Genomic DNA, 17,439 nt, shown 5'->3' with positions numbered 1-17,439 from the left:
CGGTGCGCGATGGGAAACGAGTCTGGCCGAAGGTTTCCACCGCCCAACCCCCCCCCCCCCCACGGTGACGCTCGTGTCGTTACGCGTCGCGCGGTGCGCGATGGGCAATGTGTGCTGGCCGGCGGCCGGGGAGGTGGGGGCGGGGTGGAGGGACTACTGCTCCCGTCGTGCTTTGCGAGCACGTCGCTCCGCCTCTTTTGGCGTCGGCGCGCCGTGCGTCCCTGCGTGCGGGAGCCGACAGCTGGAGCTTTACCGAGGTGGACGGTCGTGTGAGCGGCTATAGATGGAGCCTCGGGGCCTGCTCGCACTGACAGTGCTGGCCGCAGCATCAGCGGGAGAGCTGGAGGCGGATGGCGGCTGGTGAGAGGCGGAATCCGCGCTGCTTTTTCCAGTCAGGGAAGACTTGCATTTCTGTAGCGCCTGTCACCACCTCAGCACATCCCCCAAAGCGCTGCAAAGACACTGTGCTATTTTTCGCGGCGCAATTTAAATTGTTTTCAGATTCCCCCTCCGCGGCCTCAGGGCTTCTCCTATCTCTGTAATCTTCACCAACACTGAGATATCTGCACTTCTCCAGTTCTGGCCTCCTGTACATCCCTCAGTTTAATGGCCCAGATTTAGGGTTGCCAACCCTCCAGGATTGAAGATCAATCTCTAGCATGGTCCCAGATTTTACACAATGATCCTGTAATTGTCCCTAACCCTAACACCACCCCCTCCCCCCCCCCCCCACCCACCCCCCATCTCCAGCAGCACCCCCTACCCCCTCTCACACCTCTAGCAACCCCCAACCCGCTCTCACCTCTAGCACTCCACACCCCCCCCCCTCCCCCCCCCCAGCTCCTGCACCTCTGGTAGCAAAACTGTGCCCTTCCCCCCCCCACCCAATCTCTATTTCCTTCTTTAAGATGTACCTCTTGGCCAAGCTTTTGGTCATCTGACCTAATATCACCTTGTGTGCCTCAGCATCATACTTCGTTTTATGACACTCCTGTGAAGTGCCCTGGGATGTTTTTTTTATGTTAAAGACGATATATCAATATAAGTTGTTGTCACTGTTGTAATGCAGGATACGCTGCAGCCAAATTGCACACAGCAAGCTCCCACGAACAGCAATGTGATACTGAATGCATAATCGAGATTTTTTTTTTTAGTGATGGTGTTTGAGGGATTAAAATGGCCAGGGCACCAGGGAGAACTGCATTGCTTTTCAAAATAATGTCTCGGGATCTTTAATGACCACTCGCGATAGCAGACAGTGCCTTGGTTTAATGTCTCATCTGAAAGATGGCTCCTCTTGACAGTGCAGGATTTCTTCAATATGTACTGGAGTGTCAGCCTAGATTTTTGTTCTGAAGTCTCTGAAGTGGGACTTGAACTCATAACCCTCTAACTCTAAGTCACAGCCCAATCCCACATCCTTGCCATCACCAAAACTGTACTTCCACCTCCAGAACAGCCCTGCCCATCTGCTGCTGAAAGCTCCTCCATGAAGTTGTTACCTCCTAGATTTGAGCACCGTAGTGCTCTCCTGATTGAGCACTCACCTTGTGTACCCTCTGTAAACTTGACCTCATCCAAAACTCTGCTGCACCTATTATAACTCACACCAAGTCCTGCTCAACAATGCTTGTTGACCTAAATTGACTCCTGAATCAGTAACACATTTCAACTGCATTTCATATAATGATTCTGTGTACTATGGTGAAAGTATTTAGGTATGGTTCATATCATAAGATAGATTAGGACAATTTGATTAATTCAAAAACACCTCGTTATTAAAATTCTCATCCTTGTTTTCAAATCCCACCATGCTCTTTCCCCTGCCTATCTTTGTAACCTTTGTAACCTACAGCCCTAGAACCCTCTGAGATCTTTGGACTGCTCCGATTCTGGCCTCTTGCGTATCCTCGTTTTTCATTGCTTCACCATTAGTATCTGAGCCTTCAGCTGCCTTCCCTACAGCTTTGTATCTCTTTCTCCTTCATGACAGTCCTGAAAATCTACCTCATTGGTCAAGATGGGCTTTTTTTGGATACCTGTTCTAATATCTCCTTATGTAACTTGTCAGCTTGTGTTTGATCGCATTCCTATGAAGTGCCATGGGCTTTAGCTTTGTTAAAGACGCTATACAGTGCAATTTGTTGTTCTACCAAACTAGATCCGAGAGCTGTCAAGATTTTTGTTTATTCATTCACAGGATGTGGGTTTCGCTGGCTGCGCAGCAGCATTTATTGCCCATCCCTAGTTGCCTTTGAGAAGGTGGTGGTAAGCTGCCTCCTTGAACTGCTGCATCCCATGTGGTGTAGGTACACCCACAGTACTGTTAGGAAGGGAGTTCCAGGATTTTGCCCCAGTGACAGTGAAGGAACGGCGATATATTTCCAAGTCAGGATGGTGAGTGACTTGGAGGGGACCTTCCAGGTGGTGGTGTTCCCATCTATCTGCTGCCCTTGTCCTTCTAGGTGATAGTGGTCATGGGTTTGGAAGGTGCTGTCTAAGGAGCCTTGGTGAATTCCTGCAGTGCATCTTGTAGATGGTACACACTGCTGCTACTGTGAGTTGGTGGTGGAGGGAGTGAGTGTTTGTGGATGTGGTGCCAATCAAGCGGGCTGCTTTATCCTGGATGGTGTCAAGCTTCTTGTGTGTTGTGGGAGCTGCACTCATCCAGGCAAGTGGGGAGTATTTCATCACACTCCTGACTTGTGTCTTGTCGATAGTGGACAGGCTTTGGGGAATCAGGAGGTGACTCGTCGCACGATTCCTAGCCTCTGATAGCCTCTTATAGCCACAGTATTTATATGGCTAGCCCAATTCAGTTTCTGGTCGGTGGTGACCCACCCCCAGGATGTTGATAGTGGGGGATTCAGTGACGGTAATGCCATTGAACATCAATGGGGTGATAATTGGATTCTCTCTTGGTCATTGCCTGGCACTTTGTGTGGCGTGAATTTTACTTGCCACTTGTCAGCCCAAGCCTGGATATTTGTCCAGGTCTTGCTGCATTTGGACATGGACTGCTTCAGTATCTGAGGAGTTGCAAATGGTGCTGAACATTGTGCAATCATCAGCAAACATCTCCACTTCTGACCTTATGATGGAAGGAAGGTCATTGATGAAGCAGCTGAAGATGTTGGGCCAAGGACACTACCCTGAGGAACTCCTGCAGTGATGTCCCAGAGCTGAGATGACTGACGTCCAACAACCAGAACTATCTTCCTTTGTGCTAGGTATGACTCTAACCAGCAGAAAGTTTTCCCCCCTGATTCCCATTGACTCCAGTTTTGCTAGGGCTCCTTGATGCCACACTCGGTCAAATGCTGTTTCGATGTCAAGGGCAGTCACTCTCTCACCTCACCTCACCTCAGGAGTTCAGTTCTTTTGTCCATGTTTGAACCAAGGCTGTAATGAGGTCAGGAGCTGAGTGGTCCTGGCAGAACCCAAACTGGGCGTCAGTGAGCAGATTATTGCTAAGCAAGTGCCACTTGATAGCACGGTTGATGACCCTTTCCATTACTTTACTGAAGGTGGAGAATAGACTGATGGGGTGGTAATTGACTGGGTTGGATATGTCCTGCTTTTTGTGTACAGGACATACCTGGGCAATTTTCCATATTGTTGAGTAGATGCCAGTGTTGTAGCTGTACCGGAGCAGCTTGGCTAGGGGCGTGACAAGTTCTGGAGCACAAGTCTTCAGTACTATTGCCGTAATGTTGTCAGGGTCCATATCCTTTGCAGTATCCAGTGCCTTCAGCCGTTTCTTGATATCACGTGGAATGTATCAAATTGGCTGACAACTGGCTGGGGACCTCTGGAGGAGGCTGAGATGGATCATCCACTCGGCACTTCTGGCTGAAGATTGTAACAAATGCTTCAGCCTTATCTTTTGCACTGATGTGCTGGGCTCCTTCATCATTGAGGATGGGGATATTTGTGGACCTCCTCCTCCAGTGAATTGTTTAATTGTCCACCACAATTCACTGGATGTGGCAGGACTGCAGAGCTTAGATGTGACCTGTTGGTTGTGGGATCGCTTAGCCTTGTATATCATTTGCTGCTTGACACGCAAGTAGTCCTGTGCATAGCTTCACCAGGTTGACACCTCATTTTTAGGTATGCCTGCTGTTGCTCCTGGTATGCCCTCCTGCACTCTTCATTGAACCAAGGTCCCCTGGCTTGATGATAATGGTAGAGTGAGGGATATGCCAGGCCATGAGATTATAAATTGTGTTCGAGTGCAATTCTGCTGCTGCTGATGGCCCACAGTGCCTCATGGATGCCCAGCTTTGAGTTGCTGGAACTGTTCAAAATCTATCCCATTTAGCACGGTGGTAGCGCCACACTGCATGATGGAGGGTATCCTCAATGTGAAAGTGGGACTTCTTCTCCACAACGGTTGTGCTGTGGTCATTCCTACTGATACTGTCCTGGACAGATGCATCTGCAGCAGGCAGGTTGGTGAGGATGAGGTCAAGTACGTTTTTCTCTCTTGTTGGTCCCCGTCACCACCTGCCACAGACCCAGTCTAGCAGCTATGTAATTTAGGACTTGGCCAGTGCAGTCAGTAGTGGTGCTACCGAACCATTCTTGGTGATGGACATTGATGTCCCCCGCCCAGAGTGCATTCTGAGCCCTTGCACTCCTCAGTGCTTCCTCCAAGTGGTGTTCAACATGGAGCAATACTGATTCATCAGCTGAGGGGGGGTGGGATGTGGTAATCAGCAGGAGGTTTCCGTGCCCATGTTTGACCTGGTGCCATGAGACTTCATGGGGTCAAAAGTCGATGTTGAGGACTCCCAGGGCAACGTCCTCCCGACTTTATACCACTAAGCCGCCACCTCTGCTGGGTCTGTCTTGCTGGTGGGACAGGGATGCTTGTGCTGTTTGGCACGCAGACATACCCAGGGACATTATCTGTAAGGTATGATTCCGTGAGGTTGACCATGTCAGGCTGTTGCTTGACTAGTCTGTGAGACAGCTCTCCCAACTTTGGCACTAGCCCCCAGATGTTGGTAAGGAGGACTTTGCAGGGTCACAGGGCTGAGATTGCCGTTGTCGTTTCGGGGTGGTTGTTTCCAATGCCAGGTGGTCCATCCAATTTCATTCCATTTTTGTGACTTTGTAGTAGTTTGTTATAGCTGATTGGCTTGGCTGAGCTATTTCAGAGGGCATTTAAGAGTCAACCACATTGCTGTGAGTCTAGGGTTATGTGTAGGCCAGACCAGGTAAGGACAACAGATTTACTTCCCTACAGGGCATTAGTGAACCGGATGGGTTTTTACAACAATTGACAATGGTTCCATGGTCATTATTAGACTTTTAATTCCAGATTTTTATTGAATTCAAATTCCACCATCTGCCATGGCAGGATTCCAGAGCATTACCCTGGGTCTCTGGATTACTAGTCCAGCGACAATACCACTGCGCCATCACCTCCCTAAATCAGAGAAATGTGATGGATGAGATTCAACCTCGAGCAGTAATACTGACAGCTTTAATCACAATCTTTTTTAGCATATCTGCATACCCTATTTTCCCTTTAGTTGAACCGCGTCATGAACGCTCCTTCTGTGACCAACAAGACCTGGCATGGGACTTGAACCTGGAAGGGGTAGGGCCACTACCCACTCTGCCACATGTTTATACAAAAGTGCTTGAACATGGGGAAGTGTGTGTTAAATGGTATTCCTTTTGTTTTACCTCCAGCTAATGAGTGTTTTTCTTTTGTTTCTAAGCTGGAAAACTCTAACATGCTATTACTTAACTAAATTAGTAACTAATCAATGGATCAAATAAATAATTAAAGCTAGTCAGACATGGCAGGGCAGGTGGTATGTTGTAACTGCAACATGTGGGAATTTGTGGAATGCATTGCAATTCCAGACAGCCATATCGTGGTAAGTGTCTGCAGCTCAAGCAACTTTGGCTCAGAGTCGTTAAGCTGGAGTCCGAGCTTCAGACATTGTGAGGCATCAGGGAGTGGGGTAGTTACCTGGACACCTGTTCCAGGAGGCAGTCACACCTCTTGGGTTAAGTAGAATTTGAGTTGTTCAGTGAGCAGGCTCAGGAGGCTGTGACCTTGAGTCAGGCAGGAATGGGGATCCAGTGATGGAGGAGCCTCGGCCCTTGACTTTGAACAAAGGATGCGAGTTACATGCTTCCTATGTGAATGAGATGAAGGACTGCAGGGTGGATGCAAAAACTGACTATGGACCAGGATGCAGGATTCCATTGAAGTGGGGACAGTGAAAAGAAAAGAGCTAACGTAGGTGACAGTATATTCAAGGGAATGGATATTGTTCTGTGTAGCCACAACCGAGAGTTCTGCAGGTTGTGTTCTTTTCCAGTATCAACATTAAAGACATCCCCTTGTGGCTGGGTGCGAACTTGAAGTCGGAGTAGGAGTGGTAGAGTCCAGTTGTCATGGGCCACGTAGGAACCAATGACACAGGTAGAATTAAAAATGTTTGGAGGAGTTAGAGTGTGGTTCAAACCATGCTGTGTGAAGGAGTTTCTATTCATGGGGAACTCACACCAGTACTAGGGACAGAGGGAGCTATTTCATTGGGTTCCACTTAAACCAGGCTGGGATCAGCATCCTGACACTGTATACCTAGGGCTGTAGATAGGGCCTTAGAGCGGGAGAGAGGTCTGGTGAAGAGAAATTTAGAAATCTAAAGAGAAAAGGCAAGGCAATAGAGCAATGTAACAATTTGGGTAAAGACGAGCAGAGAATTTAACAGTAATAGTGCATCAGCGAAGGTCCATGCAAAGAGAAAAGGAACACAATGTATTCATCACAAGATGAGCAAACTGCTGGCACAAATAGAGATAAGTGGGTTTGATCTAATCGCCATTACTTAGGTGACCAAGGTTAGGAAATAAATATCCCAGCGCACACCATATTTGGAAAAGGCAGACAGAATGGAAAAGGAAGAGCAGTAGCCCTGCTAATACGGATGACAATGAGGATAGTGAGAATGGATATTGGCTCAGAAGATTAGGAAGTTAATTCTATATGGGCAGAGATTAGGAATAACAAGCATCAGAAAATGCTGGTTGGGGTAGTTTATAGGCGCCCTAGCAGTAGAGGGGAGATGGTAGCCTAGTGATAATGTCACTGGGCTGGTAATCAAAAGACTCAGGCAAATACTCTGGGAATATGGGCTCAAGTCCAACTACGGCAGCTGGTGGAATTTAAATTCATTTAATAAATCTGGAATATCAAGCTAGTCTCAGTAATGGTGACCATGAAACTATTGTCGATTGTTGTGAAAACCCATCTGGTTCACTAATGTCCTTTTAAGGAAGGAAATCTGCCACCCTCACCTGGTCTGGCCTACATGTGACTCCAGACCCACAGAATTGTGGTTGACTCTTAACTGCCCTCTGAAATGGCCTAGCAAGCCACTCAGGGCAATTAGGGACGGGCAAAAAATGCTGGCCTTGCCAGCGACACCCATATCCCATGAAAGAATAAAAAAAACAGTTATAATGTTGGACAGGGCATTAAGGAAGAGACAATTGGAGCTTGTAACAAAGGTAATGTAATAATCACGGGGGGTTTTAATCTTCATATAGACTGGAAACATCAAATGGGCAAATGTAATCTGGAAGATGAGTTTGTAGAATGCTCTCACAATAGCTTCCTGGAACGATGCATTGTGGAACCAACTAGAGACAATGTGTTTTTGTGTAATGAGGCAGGGTCAATGAGTAATCTCAATGAGGAAAATGATCATAATACAGTTGAATTCAATATTAAGTTTGAGAGTGATGGACAAAAAGGAGAATCTTAAACTTAAACAAAGCCATTAAATAGTATGAGGGGAGAGCTGGATCGGGTTCATTGGGTAAATAGATTAAAAGGTATGAATGTAAATAAACAGAAACATTAAAAAAAAATTCAAAATGTTCCAACAAAAATGTATTCCTTTAAAGGAACAAAAACTCAGCAGGGAAGATCTACAGGGCTGCCATTGACCAGAAGCTGAACTGGACCAGCCGTATAAATATTGTGGCTACTAGAGCAGGTCAGAGGCTAGGAACTTTATGGCGATTAACTCACCTCCTGACTCCTCAAAGCCTGTCCATCATCTACAAGGCACAAGTCAGGAGTGTGATGGAATACTCTCCGCTTGTCTGAGTGCAGTCCCAATTATACTCAGGAAGCTGAACACCATCCAGGACAAAGCTCGCTTGAGTGGCGCCCCATCCACCACTTTCAGCATTCACTTCTTCCACTGCCGACGCATAGTGGCAGCAATGTGTAGCAGCAGTGTGTACCATCTACAAGATGCACTGCAGCAACTCATCAAAGCTTCTTTGACAGTGCCTTCCAAACCCATGACGTCTACCACCTAGAAGGATGAGGGCAGCAGATGCATGGGAACAGCATCACCTGGAAGTTCCCGTGCTAACCATACACCATCCTGAATTGGAAATAGATCACCGTTCCTTCACTGTTGCTGGGTCAAAATCCGGGAACTCCCTACCAGCACTGTGGGTGTACCTACACCACATGGGCTGCAGTGGTTCAAGAAGGCAGCTCACCACCACCTTCTCAAGGGTAATTAGAGATGGGCAATACGACGCCCACATCCCATGAATGAATGAAAAAAAATCCATCCATGGCTTACTGGAGAAGTTAAGGATAGTGTTTGATTAAAAGAAGCAGCTTATAACATTGTGAAGAATGGTAGCAAATGTGAGGATTGGGTGTGTTTTAGAAACCAGCAAAAGACGATCAAAAGGTTGTTTAAATGGGAAAAGTAGAATGTAAAAGAGAAAAGGAAAGACTGACATTCACGTAGCACCTTTCGCAACTGCCAGAGTTTCAAAGCCCTTTACAGAGTGTAGGCACTGATGTAATGTAGGAAATATGAGAGTAAACTAGCCCGGAATATAAAAACAGTTTTTAAGAATTTGTCCTTTAGAGGCAGGGACAGGAGAAATTATCATGGGGAAAGAGGAAATGGTAGAGACATTGAACAAATATTTTGTTTCTGTCTTCACAGAAGAAGACACAAATTACATACCAGAAGAAGAGGGGTAACCAAGCGGCAAATAAAAATGAGGAACTTTAAGTAACTAATATAAGCAGAGAAAAGGTATTGGACAAAGCTAAGGAACTAAAAACCCACAATCCCCAGGATCTGAAAGCCTGCACCCTAGAGTTCCAAAAGAGGTAACTGGAGATTGTGGATGCACTGGTTATGATTTTCCAAGTTCCCTAGATTCTAGAACAGACCCAGTGGGCTGGAAATGAGCAAGCTTAATGCTAATATTCATGAAAAGAGGGAGAGAGAAAAGGGTACAACAGGCTAGTTAGCCTGACATCAGTCATTGGGAAAATGCTGGAATGTGTTATTAAGGAAGCCTTAGCAACGTGCTTAAGAAAACCACAGTATAAACAGACAGTGTCAACATGGTTTTCCAAAAGGGAAGTTGTGTTGGACAATTTTTTTTAAGGAGTTTTTTGGGGATTCACCTGGTAAGGTAGCTAAAGGGAAGGCAATGTATGTAGTATAATTGGATTTCCAAAAGGCACCTGATGAGGTGCCACACGATAAGGACTCATGGAGTTGGGTGTGGTATATTTAGTGTTTTTAGAGGATTGGTTACTGAACAGGAAGCAAGGATAAATGGAGCATTTTCAGGTTGGCAAGCTACAATTAATGGAGTGCCACAAGGATAAGTACTGGGGCCTCAACTATTCATAATTGACAATAACTTATACAGAGAAGTAGAGAGTAATGTATCCAAATTTGCTGACAATACAAAGCTAGGTGGGACTATAAGCTAAGTAGTATGTCGTAAATGATCAGCTGTCCTTTTTTACTAACAGGCAGTTTGATGTTCATTCTTGATCATGCACAACTTAGAATTATCAGAAAGCAAAGCATGATTTTCCTTAAAAAATTTAAAAAATAAAGTTCAGGATTGAGATCATCAGGTTTTAAGTTACAGCCCAAAAGGAACATGAGAGAAGCAGATTTGTTGCTGACATACAGCAGGTTGTGGATGAGGCTGCAAAGAGATATAGACAGATTTAGTGAATGGGCAGCAAGGTGGCAGATGGAGTATAGTTTGGGGAGGTGTGAAGTTATTCACTTTGGTAATAAAAATAGAAAAGCTGAATATTTTTTAAATAGTGTGAAACTTAAATGTTGATGTACAGAGAGAGTTGGGTGCAACTGTACAAGGAACACAAAGCTAGCATGCAAATACAGCAAGCAGTTAGCAAGACAAACGGCATGTTGGCCTTTATTTCGAGGGAACTGCACTACAAGAACAAGGAAGTTTTGCCACAATTGTACATGGCTTTGGTGAGACCACAGCTGGAGTACTGGGAGCAGCTTTGGTCTCCACATTTAGAAAAGGATGTATTTGTATTGAAAGCAGAATGGCAAAGGTTCACTAGATTGGTTCCCGGGATGAGAAGCTGAGTAAAATGGGCTTATACTTTTTTGGAATTTAGAAGAATGAAAGATCATTTCATTGAAACATACAAAATTCTTAAAGGGCTTGACGGGATAGTTACTGAGAGGTTGTTTCCCCTGGCTGGGGAATCTAGAACACGGGGACTCAGAAGGACTAACCTTCTCAAGGGCAACTTGGAATGGGCAATAAATGCTGGCCCAGCCAGCGAAGCTCACATCCCATGAATGAATAAATAAATAAAACCTCAAAATAAGGGGTTGATCAGTTAGGACTGAGATGAAAAATTTCCTCATTTGGAGGGTTGTGAAACTTTGGAATTCTCTGTCACAGAAAGTTGTGGATGCTCCACCATTGAGTATATGTAAGGCTGGCATAGATCAACTTTTGATCTCTCAGGGATATGGGGAGTGGGCAGGAAAGTGGAGTTGAGGCAGAAGATCATTCATGATCATAGTGAATGGTGGAGCAGGCTCGATGGGCCATATAGTCTACTTCTGCTCCTATTTCTTATGCCCTGATGTACTGATTCGTAAATGTTAGTGCCAAAGTGGATAAGACCATAAAAAGAGCAAATAATGTGGAACAAAGGATGGAAAAAGACCATCTAGCTCCATCTGTGCATAATGCAGCCACATAGATCACTGACACCCACTGCCATCCCACAGCCTCACACAGTCAATCCCCTGGAAGTGCTGTGAAACAGGTCAGTTTAGGAAATACTTTACAACTTGTATTTATATAGCACCTTTAGCTTAAGTCGGTTTTAAAGAGGGTCTTAGAGGACAGTGTGGTGCAGAGGTTTAGGGAGGGAATTCCAGAGTGTGAGGGCGAGGTGGCCTAACTCATGGCTATCATTGGGATGGGGATCCACAGAAGACCAGAGAAAGAGAAAGTGCTGGGGGATGGGGGGGTGCGGTTTGGAGCAGAGAGTGAGCAGTTCTGATGCTGGAAAAAGTTTGGATGAGGCAACATCTATGGAAGATTGGAGGCCCGGTGGTGGATTTATTTGATGGAAATGATGGCAGTTTTGAAAGGGAGTAGAATAGTAGGTGAGGAGCGGGAACCATTTACAATCACAACTAGCATGGGGGTTAGGAAGGAAGTTGGGTGGTCAGCACTTGGGAATGGAGTTAATGCTGCAAATGGCAGGTCTTGTGCATGAGATGAACTTGGAGAGGGCATAAGCTGTCAACTTATGCCCAAGTCTCTAGAGGGGAACTTGAATGTACGGCTTGACTTGGAGACAAGAGGTCTACCACTGAGCCAAGGACTTAAGGAATGCATTGTGGTATAGCTACTGCATGCTTCCACTATCAGCTGAATTTGGAAAAAAAAACAGATCGTCAGCAGGAGATATCCTTCCCTACACTTTTTTTTTACCATTTATGCATCATCATAAACTTACTCCATCTGTGTTTCTCGCAATCAACCTGCAGTGAATATACCAGCCAAGTCCCCATGAGCTGTGTTTTATGAAAAGTTCTGCAAATATTGAATGCTTCCTCTGGTTTGCAATATTACCTGAGCTTGATTGAATTACTGCCTCTAATTTCTCACCAGTTGTTTGTTATGCAATTGCATAATAAATACTAAAGACATGCTACTAAAGGATCCTCACCGGAAAACAAACCAGCTTGCTTGATGTCACGTAGTTTTTGGTCCAGTGCTACAATCCGTTAACTCTTACAAGTAGTCTTGTAATGTCCACTTCTGCAGTATTCAAATAATGGTTAGTAAGCCAGATTTTGATTCATGTCGTAATTGGAGTTACCAAACAGATTGCAAACTGATCGTGCAAACTACATACTGCATAATGACATAATAACTTTTTATTTATCAATTTGCCATTGTATATTTTCTTTAAACCATGCCATTGTATATTTTCTTTAAACCATGTATTGTATAATCCCAATAGAGGCATGTTTAGATTTATTGGGATAACTTATTTTAGTCTGTTGTAGTTGTAGAGTGAACTTTAATAACTCATGAGAAATAGCTATCAACAATGATTTAGTTAGAAATTGTGAGCAAGTGCAGCCCTAGCTGCTGTGTATTTTGATCAGTGTCTAAAAATTATTTCAGATCTTTGAACTGTTCTGTTCTTGTGATTAATGGTTTGCAAACATTAATGATACCGATGTCTTGTTGGGTTTCAGGAATAAACTGTTTTGCATCCCTTCAGAACTGTCAGTTTTAAAGATCATTTTTCTTACAGTACCTGTGAGTCACAAGGTTAGAAATATGGGACTCGGTGCTGTGGCAGATTATTATATCACGATGCTTTTGAAACACCACAGGCAAGGTCCCCAGAAACTGAATAGTCCCAATCCCCAAGGCTGAATAAATTACACACATACAGTTATGTAAATTTAAAAAAAAAACAGTGGCCTGTGTGTTAATGTGAATGGTATAAATGCTATTTGCAAATAAATATTTGACTGTGAGCTTGTGGCCCAAATTTTAGTTTTGAAGCTTGGATGTTAGTTTTGATATCATGGAAATCATTCACCATTTGAGGTCCTTGAAAATCTAGCGAAAAAAGAAAAATATGTATTTGCAGTCATGTCCCAGAGTGCTTCCCAGTCAATGAATTAGTTTGGAAAAACAGAATTACCTGGAAAAACTCAGCAGGTCTGGCAGCATCGGCGGAGAAGAAGAGTTGACGTTTTGAGTCCTCATGACCCTTCGACAGAACTTGAGTTCGAGTCCAAGAAAGAGTTGAAATATAAGCTGGTTTAAGGTGTGTGTGTGGGGGGCGGAGAGAGAGAGAAGTGGAGTGGGGGTGTGGTTGTAGGGACAAACAAACAGTGATAGAAGCAGATCATCAAAAGATGTCAACAACAATAGAACAAAAGAACACATAGGTGTTAAAGTTAAAGTTGGTGATATTATCTAAACGAATGTGCTACCATCCATTCTTAATTAGCACATTCGTTTAGATAATATCACCAACTTTAACACCTATGTGTTCTTTTGTTCTATTGTTGTTGACATCTTTTGATGATCTGCTTCTATCACTGCTTGTTTGTCCCTACAACCACACCCCCACTCCACTTCTCTCTCTCTCTCCGCCCCCCCACACACACACCTTAAACCAGCTTATATTTCAACTCTTTCTTGGACTCGAACTCAAGTTCTGTCGAAGGGTCATGAGGGCTCGAAACGTCAACTCTTTTCTTCTCCGCCGATGCTGCCAGACCTGCTGAGTTTTTCCAGGTAATTCTGTTTTTGTTTTTGTTTTGGATTTCCAGCATCTGCAGTTTTTTTGTTTTTATTAATTAGTTTGGAAATCCCTGTTATTTTATCGGCAAACCCAGATCACATGCCTCCCTTCTGGCTGTCTTGCCAATTTACTGTTTTGAATGATTTCATCACGTCAACAGCAATGCCCAATAACTTGGAACCAACATTTTTGCACCTCTTCTTTGCAGGAAGACGGACCACTCCGAGCAGATGGTTGGCAAAGGGCCCTGCAACGTGGAAGTGAGAGACTCTTTGACCTATTCTGAATTTGTTCACAGGTATGTTTTTTTGTGCAGCACACCTTCCTGGTCCTCTCCTCTTGGAGCTTGAAGTGCATCTGATCTGAGCACAGCCCATTGCCAAATCTGTTTCACCTGCCTCACACACCCCCATCTTTTTGACTCTGAATTTGCTGAAAACTTGTGCCATGTAGGTGGTGCATCCTTGGTGTGTACCATTATTGTAGTGCAAATGTTCCAAGAAATTATGTCGCTAATGGTGCATCAGGCCAAGCCTAATATCTGGAAAGTATAACAACACTTTGTCATTTTTTATTATTTTCAGATGATCTTGGTTGAACCAGTACCTCAATTCCTGATTAATTAAAAATTATTCTTATCATTTTTGTGTGAACTTTTAATTTCAGGTCAGCATGTCAGCTTGCGTAACAAATAGCTATAGTCTCTCTAAAGGCAGCTTTAAGTGTCTGATCTAATAAAAATAACAAGTCTGTGATCAGGTTTTGGCTTGGATTCATAGAGTCAGGAGTGACTCACACCGCCCTATATGATTTCCTGGGGCTTTTGCACAATTTCCACTTGCTGATAACCAATAGAAAGCCATTATTGTAACTCCACCCACATGGGAACCCGCAACGATCACAGATTTGCTGCACTTAACTGCTTTTAAGCCATGCTTCATGCTGCTGTCATTTAAACCGAAAATTAATGATGAGGGAGACTGGGCAGCAGTGTGATTTACAGACTTGAGACTAAGGACTTGTGACTTGCTCTATTTCTCAGAGGCTGAGAGTCTTTGTGAAGTTCCACACAGAGCAGACACAAACTTTTCCCTAGGCTAATTTGGATCAACAGGCAATCAATCTAAGCAACCTACAGGCCAAATTTTTCCCTTGATCAGTACAGAGCTATTGACTTGGAAAGTAACCTGGCGCTTCATGAGATATATCCCCATCTCCTGACTCCATGAATCCAAGCAAAAGCTTGAATTGTCATTTCGGTTGGAGCAGCCTCTTAAAGGCTGCCTTTAAAGAAATTGTCGCCATTTATTACACAAGCTGACATGAAATTAAAAGTCCACACCAAAAAAGTAGTTTTTATTAACCGGGTGTTGAGGTATTAGTTCAACCCAAGATGGTCTGAAAGTAGAAAAGTTATAGAAAACACTGTTATACTTTGCACATTTGTTGGGTTAGCATGATGCACCATTAGCGTCAGGATCAATACTCTGGCCATTGATCCACATCCCTTCTGATTCGTTGCTATGCACGTTGCAACGTATTTCAATTAGTTCTCCAGAAAGCTTTGGCATAAATTTTCTCCTGGAGGATCAGGGCAGGCAATGGCAGCAATCACTGTCAAGTTAGATCAATATCGTTGTTGCAGCAAATGTTTGCTCTCTGATGACTCAGGAAATTCTCAAACATTGAACCTAAAGCTACCAACAGGGATGAGGATTTGGATTAAGTAGAGTAATTTTTTTTACGTGAAATGGGTGTGAACGGACCATGTGGGGTCCAAAGACTGTTTGTGGTCCTGTTCCTCATTCCCTTGTTTTAGGTGCATTAATTTTGTGAGCTGCAGATTTGAAAATGATTGTTTTTGGCACTGCTGCTTCATTGGGTAAATCTTAAATGAGAACTCCAAGCTCAGTCAGTATAAGCAACGATTTTAAAAATTGCCAGTCAGTGGGAGCATGGATTTAAACTTTTCACATGCTATTCTTCTAGCAGCCAGTGAGGACAAAATGTTTGGATGTTTCAATCCTAGAGGAAAGAGTAAAATGGGCGATGTCCTTGTTTTATAGGTATGCATATTCCAAGCCAGTGATTATCCGAGGAATCACACAGAATGAGGTGAATGATCTTTATGTACTGTTTCCTGTCCAAACTTAACTGAGTGAAAAGCAATATTTCGGCACATTGAAGTACTCCCAATACATGTCACATTTGGTAAATGCTGCATGTGTGTTGAAAGGCAATAAAACTTAGTATGAAATATATACTCTTATCACTTAGAATCATAGAATGATATAAAACAAAAAGGCCATTTGGCCCATCATGTCTTTGCCAGCTCTTTGGTGGAACCATCCAATTATTCCTACTTCTCTTTTCCCCATTGAGCTGTAAATTCTCACCGTTCAAGTATTTATCCCATTTTCTTTTTGCAAGTTTCACCGCCCTTTCAGGCAGTACATTGCAGTTCACAATAACTTGATGTTTTTTAAAAAAAAGGTTTCCTTATGTGGCCTCTGGTTCCTTTGCTCATTACCTTAAATCTGTGTCCTGTGGTCATCGTCCACTGGAAACAGTTTCTCCTTACTCTATTAAAATCATTCCTTATTTTGAGCACCTCTATCAAATCTCCTGACAATCCCGGCTCGAAGGAGAAAAACCCCAGCTTCTTCAGTCTCTCCACATACCGGAATTCCCTCATCCCTGGTACCATTTTATTCCTCTTCTGCATCCTCTCTAAGGTTTTGACATGCTTCCTAAAGTGTGGTGCACAGAACTGAACAGGGTATTCCAGCTGAGGACTAACCATTGTTTCATAAAGTACTTCTGGCACCTGGCCAGGCATACGGGTTGAAAATCCCCTCTTCGGAAAAGCTGATGATCGACTGGATTGGATCACCGTTCTTTTATATGTTTTTTTTGGAACCCATTCAGGCAACGCTTTCCCCTCTTTTATGTTGGTATCCAGAGTGAAACAAGTTTAATAGGTCAGTGTGGTATTCCTGGCATTAAGCTGCCACCCCATTCAACATTGACCCAGCAATTGAGAGTTTTAAATGAAATGACACACTGATAATGTAGTTAATCTATAATGGTTACCTCTCACATTAGGCTTCATATCAGTGCGGTCTGCCTTTTCTGGTTAAGTGTATTATACAACTTGCTGAAGGATTTTGGCTCATAAATTGGAGATTTAATTAAAATAACTAGACACATGTTAACCACAGTGATGCCATCCTAACTAGACTGCACAGCAAGAAGAGACGAAAGTAACTACATTTGGATAGCACCAGTATCACAGCTCTAAGAAATTCCCAAAGCACTTTGTATAAGCACTTCATATACTACAAATTATTTTTGAAGTACAATAACAGTTTATGTAATGAACATGGCACCCATTTAGTGTGCGACAAATTCTCTCAAATGTCAAAGAGATAAATGATCTGTAAAATAAAAGCATACTGCAGCGGATGCTGGAAACCTGGAATAAAAACAAAGTGCTGGAAAAACTCAGCAGGTCTGGTAGCATCTGTGCAAAGAGAAACAGAGTTCATGTTTCGAGTCCAGTGTGAGACCCTTCTTCGCAACCGGTAAGAATGATCCGTTAGTCTGTGTTTGGTGCTGTCGGCTAAGAGATGCATGTTGGCCGGGACATGCTATGGGATCTTTAACATCCACCTGATTTTCTGGAACCTGCAGCAACAGGAGCAACTCCCCTGCCAGTGAAGACAGTGCAGTGTTGCAGGGTTGGCTTCTCTGTTTTCTGGGATTTATTCAAG

The 17,439-nt window shown here is 43.8% G+C and overlaps 1 protein-coding gene across 1 annotated transcript in view; it reads left to right on the top strand.

The window, feature by feature from the left end:
* Window positions 1–215: 215 nt before the first annotated feature.
* The window catches only part of jmjd8 (jumonji domain containing 8), a 30,316-nt gene continuing 13,092 nt past the window's right edge, over window positions 216–17,439 (top strand). Inside the window, exons 1-3 of the mRNA XM_041205718.1 lie at window positions 216–360; window positions 13,875–13,964; window positions 15,733–15,781. Coding sequence (XP_041061652.1) covers window positions 284–360; window positions 13,875–13,964; window positions 15,733–15,781 — 216 coding nt within the window. The 5' untranslated portion in view covers window positions 216–283. The remainder of the gene's footprint in view (window positions 361–13,874; window positions 13,965–15,732; window positions 15,782–17,439) is intronic.

The sequence above is a fragment of the Carcharodon carcharias genome, chromosome 15 (genome assembly GCF_017639515.1).
Source record: "Carcharodon carcharias isolate sCarCar2 chromosome 15, sCarCar2.pri, whole genome shotgun sequence".
NCBI lineage: Eukaryota > Metazoa > Chordata > Chondrichthyes > Lamniformes > Lamnidae > Carcharodon > Carcharodon carcharias.
The sequence above is the reverse complement of the archived record's forward strand: the minus strand, read 5'-3'. Positions and strand labels throughout refer to the sequence as shown.